The sequence below is a fragment of the Neofelis nebulosa genome, chromosome 16, assembly GCF_028018385.1.
Source record: "Neofelis nebulosa isolate mNeoNeb1 chromosome 16, mNeoNeb1.pri, whole genome shotgun sequence".
Classification (NCBI taxonomy): domain Eukaryota; kingdom Metazoa; phylum Chordata; class Mammalia; order Carnivora; family Felidae; genus Neofelis; species Neofelis nebulosa.
In genome coordinates, this window is record NC_080797.1 from 47,870,015 (window position 1) to 47,886,132 (window position 16,118).

Sequence of the window (16,118 nt, forward strand, 5' to 3'; positions counted from 1 at the left end):
AAAATAAATTTTTAAAAAGCTGACACACACAACAAAAACTCACAAGGCAGAATTCACACAAGGTTACACAATATTATTCTCTTAACTTCAGTGATTTCTAACATAACAGAACTTCTAATAATATCTCATTTCATTCCACTAAGAAAAAAAGTAGGGTCTCTGGTACTTTAGTTAGATTTTAATACAACAAATAAACTTTATATCTGCTAAAAAATTAACGAAGTAGAAATTTATTTTACTCATTATGATATAGACTTAAGAAGTGCTATTGAATAAAGCTATTGGCAATTATTCCACTACATAAACAAAAGAACTTACCCCAAGGCGACCATTTTCCTCCTTTTCTCAACAGCAGGTAAACCATTGAAAACTGCAACCACAACAGCATCTGAATCCAAAGCTTGACACTGCCGGTCTTCGGATTTGGGCAGAATATCACCGATACTGCCATGTGTTAAGGCTCGGGGAGAACTATGCCTGCTCCCAGACTGAGAGCTTCCTGGGGAACCTACACAAAAGAAATGGGATACTCTGAAAGAAGGCAAACAAAAGTTCTCTAGTTTCCACTTTAGAATGTCTCACTACATACACATTTTTAAACTGCCGGAAGACTCAAAGCCAATTTAAAGACATATCTCAGGTTTTTTTTGATGCCAGGTATTTAAAATTAAGGAGTCCAGAATATGAGTCTAATGATTGCATTTTATTACTGACGGGTCTGTTTTTGGGAGATCAAGAACTTTCAAATCAAGTTTCAGCACTGCTGGTGCCTTTAAACATCTAAACCTACCTATACCATAACATCAATTTCAAATAACAAACATCTACACACTGAAATTACATTCTGAACTCTCCAAATTTACCTTCAGACAGAGTTTGACAGTCTCCCTTTGAACGGCTATTTTCCCCAGAGTCTATTGCTCTTCGAAGTGACAGACTACCTGCTATACTGGACCGAGCTGGCTTGGGTGAATTACTCTTCTTATTTGTGGCTGCAAAGACATTTAAAAATATCTTTGAATAAGGTAAAATAGCATAAGACTCACTATGCAGGCACTTAGGGGAAGACTAATCTTATGGAAGGTATTCTATCTACTGTGTCCGAAAAACCTAGGATACTCTGGTCCCAAATGGTTTATTTAGGGTTATACGCAAAAATCATTCCTATTTTGCTACTCATGAAGCCAGACCAGAAAAATATCAGTAAACTCCAAAAGAAAAATCCTACCAGATATGAACTCCAATCTCAATGCCAAAGTATTAACAACAAAAAGATAACCCTCCAAACACTTGAAAATTGTAAATTATTGGATTAAAAAGAAAATCAATGAATTAAAAATGAACCACAAATATTTCAAGATGTTTGTGGCTAAGACAATAACTGGGGAAAATGTATACAGCCTTATAATGAATTAGGAAAAAAATGAAACTAAGTGACCTAATATGCACTGAAAAAACTAGAAAAAGAATAAAAATAAAGAGTAAGCAGAAGACATGCACTTAAAGGTAATAAACAGGATCAGCAAGGTAGCAGAATGTAAGACCAAAAACTGATTGTCTTTTTATAGATCAGCAAAGAACAACCTAAGAATGAAATTAAGTAAACAATTTTATTTACAATAGCATCAAACAGAATAAAATACTTAGGAAAAAAATTTAATAAACATTAAGACTCATACACTGGAAACTATCAAACACTGTTAAGAGACAAAAAAGATGGAAAAATTTGCATCTTACTTAATCAGGGGCACCTGGGTGGTTCAGTTGGTTAAGCATTGACTCTTGATTTGGGTTCAGGTCATGATCTCGAGGTTTGTGGGACTGAGCCCTCTGTCAGGCTCTGTGCTGATGGTGCAGAGCCTGCTTCAGATTCTCTCTCTCCCTCTCTCTTTGCCCCTCCCCTGCTTGCACTCTCTCTCTCTCTCTCTCAAAATAAATAAAGGAAGAAAATTAAAAAAAAAATAAAGATGGTGGGAATGCAAGCTGGTGCAGCCACTCTGGAAAACAGTATGAAGGTTCCTCAAAAAACTAAAAATAGAACTACCCTATGACCCAGCAATTGCACTACTAGGCATTTATCCAAGGGATACAGGTGTGCTGTTTTGAAGGGACACATGCACCCCCATGTTTATAGCAGCACTATCAACAATAGCCAAAGTATGGTAAGAGCCCAAATGTCCATCGATGGATGAATAAAGAAAATGTGGGGTGTGTATGTGTATATATATATATATATACTCCATTATATATATATATATATATATATATATAATGGAGTATTATTCAGCAATCAAAAGGAATGAAACCTTGCCATTTGCAACTATGTGGATGGAACTGGAGGGTATTATGCTAAGTGAAATTAGTCAGAGAAAGACAAAAATCATATGACGTCATTCATATGAGGACTTTAAGAGACAAAACAGATGAACATAAGGGAAGGGAAACAAAACTAATATAAAAGCAGGGAGGGGGACAAAACAGAAGAGACTCATAAATATGGAGAACAAACTGAGGGTTACTGGAGGGTTTGTGGGAGGGGGATGGGCTAAATGGATAAGGGGCACTAAGGAATCTACTCCTGAAATCATTGTTGCACTATATGCTAACTAATTTGGAGGTAAAATTTAAAAAAGAAAAAAAAAAAATTTTTGAAAAAAAGGAAGATGGGAAAAATATTGTGTTCATTGATGGGAAGACTTAATATTGTTAACACAGCAACACTTCCAAAATTGATCTACAAATTTAACACAATCCCTATAAAAATTCCAATGGTCTTTTTTCTTCTCCTTCTCCTTCTTGTTTTTTCAATTTAAATTCAAGTTAGTTAACAGAGTGCAGTTTTGGCTTCAGGAGTAGAACCCAGTGATTCATCTCTTACATATAACATCCAGTGCTCATCCCAAAAAGCACCCTCTTTAATACCTATCACCAGTCTTTCTTTCTCATTGCACAAATTGGTGTGCTGATTCTCGGGGCGCCTGGGTGGCTCAGTCAGTTAAGTGTCCGACTTCAGCTCAGGTCACGATCTCGCAGTCCGCGAGTTCGAGCCCCGCGTCGGGCTCTGGGCTGATGGCTCAGAGCCCAGACCCTGCTTCCAATTCTGTGTCTCCCTCTCTCTCTGCCTCTCCCCCGTTCATGCTCTGTCTCCCTCTGTCTCAAAAATAAATAAACGTTAAAAAAAAATAATAAAAAAATAAAAAAAAAACAAATTGGTGTGCTGATTCTAAATTCATATGAAAAAATCCAGAATACCCAAAAACATCTTGAATGGAGTATTCACACTTCTGATTTCAAAACTTGCTGTAAAATTACATTAACCCAAACTGTATGGTATACTGGTGTAAAGACAGAAATATGGATCAGTGGAACAGAATTGAGAGTCCAGAAATACACCCTTATATTTATAGTCAATTAATTTTTGACAATACACTGGACAAAGGCAAAGAAAGAAGGAAAGAAAGAAAGAAAGAAAGAAAGAAAGAAAGAAAGAAAGAAAGAAAGAAAGAAAGAAAGAAAGAAAGAAAGAAAGAAAAACATGGACAATAACAACAATTGGCAAGGATGGAGAAATTGGAACCTTCAACTGGGTTCCAATTAGAAACTGAATGGGAATTTAAAATGGTGCAGCTGCTTTGGAAACAGTTATGGTAATGAATGCCTCAAAAAGTTCCCGTATAACCCAATTCTACTCCTAAGCATATATGCAAGATAAATAAAAACACATATGCCCACACAAAAACATGTTCATGAAGGTTCATAGGACTATTATTCATAAGAGCCAAAAAGTGGAAAAACATTACACGATGCCTATCAACTGATAAGTAGGTAAACAAAACAGCACACATACAATGAAGTTGTGATTCAGCAATAAAAAGGAATGAAATAATACATGCTACAACACTGATGACCCTTGAAAATGTTATGCTAAGTGAAAGAAGCCAGACACAAAAGGCCTCATATATGATTCTATTTACGTGAAACTCCAGAAGAAGTAAAACCATGCAGAGAAAATATACTAGAGGCTACCAGGGTTCAGTGAGAGGGAAAAACAGAGTGACTGTTTACAGGAATGGAGTTTTTGGGGAGAAAGGTGATGAAATGTTCTAGACAGTGTTCTAGATAATGGTGATCATCACACAACCTTGTGTCTATATTAAAAAATGTTGAATTGTACACTTGAAGAAGATGTGAGAAAATATTAAGACAAATTTTTCCTCTACAATGTATATATAAATTATAATATGGTCCTTAACCAATAATGCATTATATTAATGCATTAATAGAAACAAAGGTAGAATTTAATGTAATAAAAAGGCAGAAGATAACAGATGAAATCAATCTAAGAACTAGGCTTTTTTTTTTTTTTTTTTTAATAAGAGACTGTGCCAGTGTGGGAGGGGCAGAGAGGAAATTTTTTTTTTAATTTACATCCAAGTTAGTCAGCATATAATGCAATAATGATTTCAAGAGTAGGACCCAGTGATTCATCCTCTACATACAACACCCAGTGCTCATCCCAGCAGGTGTCCTCCTTAATGTCCCTTGCCCATTTAGCCCATCCCTCCCCACCCAAAACCCCTCCAGCAACCCTGTTTGTTCTCTGTATTTAAGAGTCTCTTGTGTTTTGTCCCCCTCCCTGTTTTTATATTATTTTTGCTTCCCTTCCCTTATGTTCATCTGTTTTGTATCTTAAAATCCACACATGAGAGAAGTCATATATTTGTCTTTCTTTAATTTTGCTTAACGTAATACACTCTATGTCCATCCACGTTGTTGCAAATGGCAGGATTTCATTCTTCTTGATTGCCAAATAATACTCATAATACTCCATCGTGTGTGTGTGTATGTATATATATATATATATATATGTATATGTGTGTGTGTGTATACACACACCATATCTTCTTTATCCATTCATCCATTGGTGGACATTTGGGCTCTTTCTATACTTTGGCCATTGTTGCTAGTGCTGCTATAAACATTGGGGTGCATGTGCCCCTTCAAAACAGCACACCTGTATCCCTTGGATAAATACCTAGTAGTGCAATTGCTGGGTTGTAGGGCAGTTCTAGTTTTAATTTTTTTGAGGAACCTCCATACTGTTTTCCAGAGTGGCTGCACCAGTTTGCATTCCCACCAGCAGTTCAAAACGGTGCCTCTTTCTCCACATCCTCACCAACATCTGTTATTGCCCAAGGTGTTAATTTTGGCCATTCTGACAGGTGTGAAGTGGTATCTAATTGTGGTTTTGATTTGTATTTCCCTGATGGTGAGTGGTGCTGTGAGCATCTTTTCATGTGTCTGTTAGCCATCTTGGTGTTTTCTTTGGAAAAGTTTCTATTCATGTCTTTTGCCCATTTATTCATTGGATTTTTTTTTTTGGGTGTTGAGTTTGGTAAGTTCTTTATAGATTTTTGGATACTAATCCTTTATATGATATGTCATATGCAAATATCTTCTCCTATTCTGTCAGTTGCCTTTTAGTTTTGCTGTTTCCTTTGCTGTGCAGAAGCTTTTTATCTTGATGAGGTGGTCCCAGTAGTTCATTTTTGTATTTGTTTCCCTTGCCTCCAGAGACATGTTGAGTAAGAAGTTGCTCTGGCTGAGGTCAGAGAGGTTATTGCCTGTCTTCTCCTCCAGGATTTTGATGGCTTTCTGTCTAGCGTTTAAGTCTTTCATCCATTTTGAGTTTATTTTTGTGTGTGGTGTAAGAAAGTGGTCCAGGTTCATTTTTCTGCATGTCGCTGCCCAGTTTTCCCAACACCATTTGCTGAAGAGATTGTCTTTATTCTATTGGATATTCTTTCCTGCTTTGTCAAAGATTAGCTGGCCATACATTTGGAAGTCCATTTCTGGATTCTCTAGTCTGTTCCACTGATCTATGTGTCTGTTTTTGCGCCAGTACCGTACGGTCTTGATGATTACAGCTTTTTAATACATCTTGAAGTCTGGAATTATGATGCCTCCAGCTTTGGTTTTCTTTTTCAGGATTGCTTTGGCTATTTGGAGCCTTTTCTGGTTCCATACAAATTTTAGGATTGTTTGTTCTAGCTGTGAAGCATGTTGTGTTATTTTGATAAGGATTGCATTAAACATGTAGATTGCTTTGTGTAGTATTGACATTTTAACAATATTTATATTCCAATCCATGAGCAGGGAATATTTTTCAATTTTTTGTGTGTCATCTTCAATTTCTTTCTTAGGTTTTTATGTTTTTTTAGTGTATAGATTTTTCACCTCTTTGGTTAGGTTTATTCCTAGGTATTTTATGGGTTTTGGTGCAATTGTAAATGGGATCAATTCTTTGATTTCTCTTTCTGCTGCTTCTTCATATTGGTGATTATAAATTCAACTGATTTCTGTGCGCTGATTTTATATCCTGCGACTTTGCTAAATTCATGGATCAGTTCTAGCAGTTTTTTGGTGGAATCTTTTGAATTTTCCATATGATGTCTGTGAAGAGTGAAAGTTTGACTTCCTCCTCGCTGATTTATATGCCTTTTATTTCTTTGTGTGGTCAGACTGCTGGAGCTAGGACTTCCAATACTGTGCTGAATAGCAGTGGTGAGAGTGGATATCCTTGTCGTGTTCCTGGCCATAGGGGGAAAGTCTCAGTTTTTCCCCATTGAGGATGATATTAGCAGTGGGTGTTTCATATATGGCTTTTATGATCTTGAAGTATGACCCTTTTATCTGTACTTTCTTGGAGGTTTTTATCAAGATACTGTATTTTGTCAAATACCTTCTCTGCATCTATTGAGAGGATCATGTGGTATTCTTACTCTTTCTTTTATTTATGTAATGTATGACATTGATTGTTTTGCGGATACTGAACCAGCCCTACACCCCAGCTATAAATCCCACTTGATTGTGGTGAGTAATTCTTCTAATGTACAGTTGGATCCGGTTGGCTAGGATCTTGTTGAGGATTTTGCATCCATGTTCATCAGAGAAATTGGGTCTGTAGTTCTTCTGTAGTTCTTTTTAGTGGGGTCTGGTTTTGGAATCAACATAATGTTGGCCTTATAGAATGAGTTTGCAAGTTTTCCTCCCATTTCTATTTTTTGGAACAGCTTCAAAAAGATAGGTATAACTCTTCTTTAAATATTTGGTAGAATTCCCCTGGAAAGCCATCCGGCCCTGGACTCTTATTTTCTGGAAGAGTTTTGATTACTAATTCAATTTCTTTACTGGTTATGGGTCTGTTCAAGTTTTCTATTTCTTCCTGTTTCAGTTTTGGTAGTTCATATGTTTCTAGGAATTTGTCCATTTCATCCAGACTGCTTAATTTATTGGCATATAATTGTTCATTATATTCTTATTGTTTGTATTTCTGCAGTGCTGGCTGTGATCTCTCCTCTTTCATTCTTGATTTTATTTATTTGGGTCCTTTCCCTTTTCTTTCTGATCAAACTGGCTAAGGGTTTATCAATTTTGTTAATTCTTTCAAAGAATCAGCTCCTGGTTTCATTGATCTGGTTTTTTGTTTGTTTTTAATTTCAAAAGCATTGATTTCTGCTGTAATCCCTATTATTTCCGGTCTTCTGCTGTTTTAGGGTTTTACTCACTATTCTTTTTGCAGCTCTTTAAGGTGTTAGGTTAGGTTATATATCTGAGACCTTTCTCCCTTCTTTAGGAAGGCCTGGATTGCTATATACTTCCCTCTTATGACTACCTTTGCTGCATCCCAGAGGTTTTGGGCTATGGTGTTATCATTTTCATTGGCTTCCATGCACTTTTTAATCTCCTCTTTAACTTCTTGGTTAACCCATTCATTCTTTAGTAGGAGGTTCGTTAATCTCCAAGTATTGTCTTTCCAATTTTTTTCTTATAGCTGATTTTGAGTTTCACAGTGTTGTGATCTGAACAGTATGATCTTGATTTTTTTGTACTTACTGAGGGCTGATTTGTGTCCCAATATGTGATCTATTCTGGAGAATGTTCCATGTGCACTAGAGAAGAATGTGTATTCTGCTGCTTTAGAATGAAATATTCCGAATATATCTGTTAAGTCCATCCAGTCCAGTGTGTCACTCAAAACCATTGTTTCCTTGTTGATTTTCTGCTTAGATGATCTGTCCGTTGCTGTAAGTGGGGTGTTGAAGTCCCCTACTATTATGGTATTATCAATGAGTTTCTTTATGTTTGTGATTAATTGATTTATATATTTGGGTGCTCCCACCTTGGAGGCATAAATGTTTAAAACTGTTAGATCTTCTTAGTGGATAGACCCCTTAATTATGATATAATGCCCTTCTTTATCTCTTGTCACAGTCTTAATTTTAAAATCTAGATCATCTGATAAAAGTATGGCTACTCCAGCTTTCTTTTGACGACCATTAGCATGATAGATGGTTCTCTGTCCCCTTACTTTCAATCTGAAGATGTCTTTAGGTCTAAAATGGGTCTCTTGTAAACAGCATACAGGTGGATCTTGTCTTCTTATCCATTCTGACACCCTATGTCTTTTGATTGGAACGTTTAGTCCATTGACATATAGAGTGAGTACTGAAAGATACAAATTTATTGCCATTGTGTTGCCTGTAGAGTTGGAAGTTTTTGGTGTGTTCTCTGGTCCTTTCTAGTCTTTGTTGCTTTTGGTCTTTTTTGTTTTGTTTTGTCTTTTCTGAGAGGGAGAGAGAATCTTAAGCAGGCTCCACTCCCAGTGTGGAGCCCAAAGCAGGGCTCAGGGCTCAATCTCACAACTGTGAGATCATGTCCTGAGCCAAGATCAAGAGTCAGATGCTTAAACTGACTAAGCCACACAGGAACCCCAGAACTAGGGCTTTGAAGAGAGAAATAAAATGGACAAATCTCTAGCAAGTCAAATCAAAGGACAAAATAAGGAAACACATATAAGTGAAAAAGTTAACACCCTGTATTCAGAGGACTCTTTAAAATTTAAGAGATCAGAATAAGTGAAATATACCAACAAATTTAAGTATCTAATAAAATGAGTAATTTTCTAGGAAAATTAATTATGGAAACTGGTTTAAGGAGGAGAAATATGAGACCAATAAATACAGAGAAATTAAAAAGGCTCTTAAAGTTGTTTCCCTGAAAGAACTACTAAATGGTTTTATGAATGAGTTTCATTAAACTTTTAAGGAGCAGATAAGATGTTATTTTAACAATTTCACAGAATAGAAAAGGGCAAAACTTCTGAATTTCTTCAGTGGCATAAAACTGGAATTCAAATTGGTTAAGGATAATGTAACAAAAATACAACTCGATTTTACTTATGGCTACCATAGTCAAGAATCCTAAGTAAAATATTAGTGAACTGAATACTGATATTCAGTGTATTAAGAACAATTACAAATAACCAAAACCTAGTAGGATTCATCTACTATTTCAAGAATGGTCAACTTTAGATACAGAATGTAATTCCCTAAGTTAACAAAGTAATGGGAAAAACAGTATGATCATTTTGCCAGATGCCCAAAAAAGCGTAATTCTATACAACTTCTTCATAAACAAAAAACAACCTCTTAGTAAGGAGAAAAAGAGGTAGTTTGGTATAATGGTCAAAGGCATAGTCTCTGAGGTTTAAGCTCTTTGCTCTGCCAATTACCACTGAAATTCTGACAATACTGTTTAATGCCCTGTGCCTCTGTTTATCTATCTGTAAATTGAGGATAAAAACAACTTGCCTCAGAGTTGCTGTTGGGATGTGACTTATGAATGATATCCGGCACATAGTAAACAGTGGTACTTACTGTACATAGTAATTATTAACAATAGAAGGATGTATCATTTACAAAAAATTTTTTAATGCTTATTTATTTTTGAGAGAGACAGAGACAGAATGTGAGCAGGGGAGGGGCAGAGAAAGGGAGACACAGAATCTGAAGCAGGCTCCAGGCTCTGAGTTGTCAGCACAAAGCCCAACACAGGGCTCAAACTCATGCACCATGAGATCATGACCTGAGCCGAAGTCAGAAGCTAAACTGACTGACCCATCTAGGTGCCCCAGATGTATCTTTAAAAAAAAAAAAAGTTTATTCATTTTGAGAGAGAGTGAGTGAGCACAAGCAAGGGAGGAGCAGAGAGAAGTGGGGAGACAGAATCCCAAGCAAGTCAGTGCAGAGCCTGATGCAGCCCTGATCCCATGAACCCGTGAGCTTATGACCTGAGCCGCAGTCAAGACCTGGGTGTTCAACCAACTGAGCCATCCAGGCAACCCTGAAGGATGTCTTTTAATTTAGTAAAAACTACTTATTAAAACAAATAGCAAAGTTTGTACTTGAGTAAAAAATGAAAGGAATTTCTAAACAGAATTCAAAACATAATAAAAATTCTACTACTGCTATTAGTTAATATAGTTTTGAGGTCCTAGCCTACCTAGATGGTGCAAAATGAAAAGTAAATAAGCAATAAAGGAATAAACTGATTATTTGCTGATAATACAATCTACTTAAAAATTCTAGATAATTGACTGAAAACCTTACGGCTTTAAAATTTTCACTAAGTGGGCTAAATACAAGACAAACATGTAAAAACAATAGTCCTCCTACTATGACAAATAATTAGAAAATATTATGGAGGGGAAAGAGATCCCATTCCCAATAGCAACCTAAGTTATAACCTATCTGGAAATAAATATAACAAGACAGATACAGAACTTACACGAAGAAAACTAAAACTATGAAATGACCAAAATAAATAAGAGAAATACCACATTCCCAGATGTTAATGTTTTAAAACTGAAAATATGTCAATTTTCCAAATTAAGTGTTATTAAACGCACGAAATAATGCAATTTCAGTCAAAATCTTTTTCTGGAAGAGTAAATGTGCAAGAACCATCAAGAATATTTTGAAAACAAAACCAAAATGAAGGCAAATAATTACTGTACTACAAACTGTGAAACTACAGTAGTTAATAACACAACAAATATTCAGTTGAACAATATCAAACTGCTGTTCTTGCAGGTCAAAAACAGTTGCATGTTGGCAATTTCATATGACTCAACCCCTATGAATGAATTTAAAAACAGAATCACACAAATATGGGAATTTGGGTCTGTTAATAAAGGATGCACTAAATATTATTGAATGAACTAGATTCTTCAAAAAACATGTTTTTTGGGGGGGGAATCAAATGAACTTACCTCACACATCATCATGAAAAACAAATTATATTTGTTATAATGATACAAACATTGAAAAGGTAAAAAAAAAAAAAAATACCGTAAGAAAACAAGGGTCATTTTTATAAACCTGGAGTTGAAAAGGCCTTCCAAATAAAAACATTAAGCCCCAAACCCATGAATACTATTAATAGACCTAAAATTAAAAATGTAAAACTTTTGTTTAGCAGAAAAAGACAAAACAGTGACAACAGGAGGGAAGTATTTGCAAAAATATAACAAAAACTTTTTGCAAAACTCTATCCAAAAAGCATTATTTCTTCTGTTGGTTTTAGATTGTCATTTCCTCGACAACTAGATGAGACTGCGTATCCGCTGAGATGTATAGTGTCCATCTGTATTTTTTCTTATGTTAACAGCCTAATCATAACTTTTACTCATTTTTCAAGATAATTTTTTTTTAGTTTTTTAATGTTTTATTTATTTTTGAGAGAGACTGAGACAGTGAAAGCAGGGGAGGGGCAGAGAGAGAGGGAGACACAGCCTCTAGGCTCCAAGCTGTCAGCACAGAGCCCAATGTGGGGCTCAAACCCACAAACTGTGAGATCATGACCTGAACTGAAGCCAGATGCTTAACCAACTGAGCCACCCAGATGCCCCCTTTTACAATCCTTTTTCTATTGAACTGTCATGATTATTTTAGGAGAATTCTATGCATTTGGCAATCATCCTCTCTCCTACTCATCTCTACCGGATTACTGCCATCAGTATCTAGCATTAATATACCCCATTTTAATAAACACACACATAGCCCAGAAATAAATGCTCACATATATGGTCAAATGATTTTATCTTTCTTTTTTTTTAATGTAATCTCTACACCCAATGTGGGGCTCAAACTTAAAACCTGAGATCAAGAATCACATGCTCTACTGGGGCACCTGGGTGGCTCAGTTGGCTAAGCATCCAACTTTGGCTCATGTCATAATCTCCCAGTTTGTGAGTTTGAGCCCTTTGTCGGGCTCTGTGCTGACCGCTCAGAGCCTGGAGCCTGCTTTGGATTCTGTGTCTCCCTCTCTCTCTGCTCCTCCCCACTCATGCTCTCTCTCTCTCTTAAAAATAAATAAACATAAAAAAATTTTTTTTTAGGGGCGCCTGGGTGGCGCAGTCGGTTAAGCGTCCGACTTCAGCCAGGTCACGATCTCGCGGTCCGTGAGTTCGAGCCCCGCGTCAGGCTCTGGGCTGATGGCTCGGAGCCTGGAGCCTGTTTCCGATTCTGTGTCTCCCTCTCTCTCTGCCCCTCCCCCATTCATGCTCTGTCTCTCTCTGTCCCCAAAATAAATAAAAAAGCGTTGAAAAAAAAAAAATTTAAAAAAAAAAATTTTTTTTTAATAAAAAAACAGAAAGGGGGGGGACTAGGTGGCTCAGCCGGTTGAGCATCCAACTTCGGCTTAGGTCATGATCTCATGGTTCATGGGTTCGAGCCCCGCCTCAGGCTCTGTGTTGACAGCTCGGAGTCTGGAGCCTGCTTCAGATTCTGTGTCTCTATCTCTCTCTCTTTGCCCTTCTCCCGCTCACACTGTCTCTCTCGCAAAAACAAATAAACATTAAAAAAAAAAAAAAAAAGAATCACATGCTTTATTGACTGAGCCAGCCAGTGCCCCTCTAATGATTTTCAACAAGGGTATCAACATCATTCAGTGATGAGATGAAAATCTTTTCAGCAAATGGTGCTAGGAAAGCTGATACATTTGGACCCTTACCTATACCATATACAAAATTAATTAACAATAGATCAAAGACATTTATAAATGTAAGATCTAAAACTACAAAACTCTTACAAGAAAACATAGGGGAAAGCTTAACATCAGGTTCAGCAATGCTTTTTTTCTTTTCTGCAATGCTTTTTTGAAATATGACACCAAAAGCACAGGCAACAAAAGAGAAAGAAAAAGATAAATTGGACTTGAGCAAAATTAAAAACTTTTACTGTCAAAGGATACCATCAACAAAGTGAAAAGGGAACCCACAGTTTAGGAAAAAATATTTGCAAATTATATTATGGGATCAGAGATTAATATCCAGAATACAGAGAACTCTTGAAACTCAAAACTAAAAAGCCAACCCAGGGTGCCTGGCTGGCTCAGCTGGTAAAGCATGCAACTCTTGATCTCAGGTTTTAAGTTTGAACCCCACATTAGGTATAGAGATTACTTAAAAATAAAATCTTTAAAAAAACAACAACCCCCCCCAAAAAAAACCTCATTTCAAAAATGGGCAAAGGATCTGAACAGACATTTCTTTAATGAAATGAAAAAATATATAAATGGCTAATAAACTTTTTAAAATGTTCAACATCACTAATAAATGTGAATCAAAAGCACAGTAAGACAACAAGATAACATTTCACACCCATTAATATGGCTATTATCAAAAACAAAACAAAAAACAGAAAAGAGTAAATGATGGGGAAGATGTGAACAAACTAGTACGCTTGTGCACTATTTATTAGGTAGGAATGTAAAATGGTGCAACCTCTATGGAAAACACTATGGCAGTTCCTCAAAAAATTAAAAAGCAAATTACCATATGATCCAGCAATTCTACTTTTGGGTATATATGTCCAGAAAAATAGAAAGCAGGGTCTTGAAGAACACCCATCCTCAGAGTTGCATTATTTGAAACAGCCAAAAAGTAGGTGTCAACCCCTGTCCATCAGAGGATGAATGGATAAATGAAATGTGGTGTATATATATATACAATCAAATATTTTTCCAGGCTTAAAAAGGAATGAACTTCTGACACATGATATAATATTGATGAACCCTGAAGACATTATGTGAAAGTGAAATAAGCCAGACACAAAAAGACAAATACTGTATGAGTTCCACTTATATGAGATATCTAAAATAGTCAAGTTCATAGAAACAGAAAGTGGAATGGTGGTTGCTAGGGGTTGGGTGGGTGATGGAAATGGGGAGTTATTATTTAATTGGTACAAAGTTTCAGTTTTACTAGATGAAAAAAGTTCTGTGAATGGACAGTGGTGACGGCTGTACAACAGTATGAAAGGACTTAATGCTACTGAACTATACACTTAAAAATAGCTAAAATGGTAAATTTTATGTTATGTACATTTTACCACAGTAAAAAAGAAACAGGTATAAAAAAAAAGCATATAGGCTTAGAAAGTGAAAACACAGATAACAGAAAACTCTTTCTTGACTTCACACCCCTTCCAGATACAACCTGATTCATTATGCAACTTCTTGAAGGAGCTGTGCAATAATGCTTCAGTTTCTCACTGGATTTACCCTGCTACACTCCTCAATGGGAATGGTTCTTAAAAGGGCCACCCACACTTCAACTTGACACCTCTCAATGGTATAACCACTCCCACTTCTTTTGCTTCTCAATTTCCTTTATTGGACACCCTTCATTACCATGTCTTTAAATGTTAAAGTGCCCCAGAGCCAAAATTTCTCTTTGCCATTTAAACTCCTTCCATACTTGATCTAATTCACTCCCTGACTTTAAACAATAACTGCCACTGTTGACGCCTAAGTAACTGTTTATATCCAGCTTTGACCTCATAAGCTTCATACTTCTTTACCATCCATCTACCTACAAGACGTTATACTAGGATAACTAATAGACATCTCAATCCTAACAAGTTTAGTTTTGTTTTTTTGGGTTTTTTTGAGAGAGAGACAGAGTACGTGTGGGAGGTGGGAGAGAGTGAGTAGGGGAGAGGTGTAGAGAGAGAGGGAGAAAGAGAGAGAGAGAAAACCCCAAGCAGACTCCATGTCCAGAGTGGAGTCCATTGTGTGGCTTGATATTATCACTATGAGATGAAGACCTGAGCCAAAATCAAGAGTCAGGCACTTAACCAACTGAGCCACCCAGGTACCCCATTAAACCTAAAATGTTTAAACAAGAATTCCAAATTTCCTGCCACCACCTCCCCCAACTCCTACACCAGCTTTTTCCTTATTTCCTAAATTAATGATAGCATCAGTCACTAAGTTGCTTAGGACAAAAACTTAAATACCATTCTTAGTTTTTTTTCTTTCCCTACAAACTATCCAGCCTTTCCACACCAGGGTTGTGAGTAGAGAACGGAGTCTTCTTGGTCTAAAATATCCATTGTATGTAATGAACTAATTTCTCTCCTATGTATCTAGAATAGTAATAGTTATGTACCACCCTTCGGAGAATTAAGAAAGATAGGAACCCCAGTCAAGAAGGGCTGCTAGAAAATGAGCAAGTCCACTTCTCCACTGCAGTAACTCCAGAATAGGTCACCATATTTCATATACACTCTCAACCCCTTTTAGACCTTTCTCCATACAACAAGCAAAGTAATCTTTGTAAAAGGTAAATCAGATCATAAATGCCACTGCCATCCCCCCACCACCTCGATTTTCATTCTTTAGAGACTTGCTTCTAAAATCAGAATAAAACTCCTATCCAGGTCTTACAAGGCCCTATCTGATCTAGATCCTGCCTACCTCTCTGACTTATCCCCTAGTATTCTCCCTTCTGCTTTGTTTATCATATTCAACCATACTGGTCTTCCTTCAAGTGTTCAAATATGCAGAGCAAATCCTGTATCAGTGAATCCGCATCTTCTGTTCTGTTTACCCTGAAAAATGCTTCCCACAGATCTTTGCATGGCTGCCACCTTCTCAACCTTTAGGTCTCAGTTCAAAAGCTGCCTCCTCAGAGACTTTCTCTTACTTCCCTAACCTAAGCAGCACACTCCTCATCTTCCTATCCCATTCCTGTTTCCTTCACAGCACTTTTTACTAACTGAAATTATCTTTACTTGTCTACACGTTTTAATGTCCAATTTCCACCACATGAATTTATGAATGTAAGATCCAAGAGTTTAAGTATTCTGTCTTGTTTACTGTCCAGCACAGAATATTCAATCAAGAAATATCAGCTCTTTGGGCACCTGGGTGGCTCAGCTGGTTGGGCGTCTGACTTCAGCTCAGGTCACAATCTCACAGTCTGTGAGTTC

The 16,118-nt window shown here is 36.7% G+C and overlaps 1 protein-coding gene across 7 annotated transcripts in view; it reads right to left on the reverse strand.

Annotated features, from left to right (window-relative positions):
- Positions 1 to 16,118, reverse strand: part of TRIM37 (tripartite motif containing 37) — a 148,314-nt gene that overhangs the window by 29,698 nt on the left and 102,498 nt on the right. For 5 of the 7 annotated variants that reach the window (XM_058703251.1, XM_058703255.1, XM_058703249.1 and 2 more), the window contains 2 exons: positions 864 to 992; positions 319 to 508 (listed from right to left, as the gene is read on the reverse strand). In XM_058703251.1, coding sequence (XP_058559234.1) covers positions 319 to 508; positions 864 to 992 — 319 coding nt within the window. The remainder of the gene's footprint in view (positions 1 to 318; positions 509 to 863; positions 993 to 16,118) is intronic. The other 2 variants (XM_058703253.1, XM_058703254.1) reach the window with 1 other exon arrangement.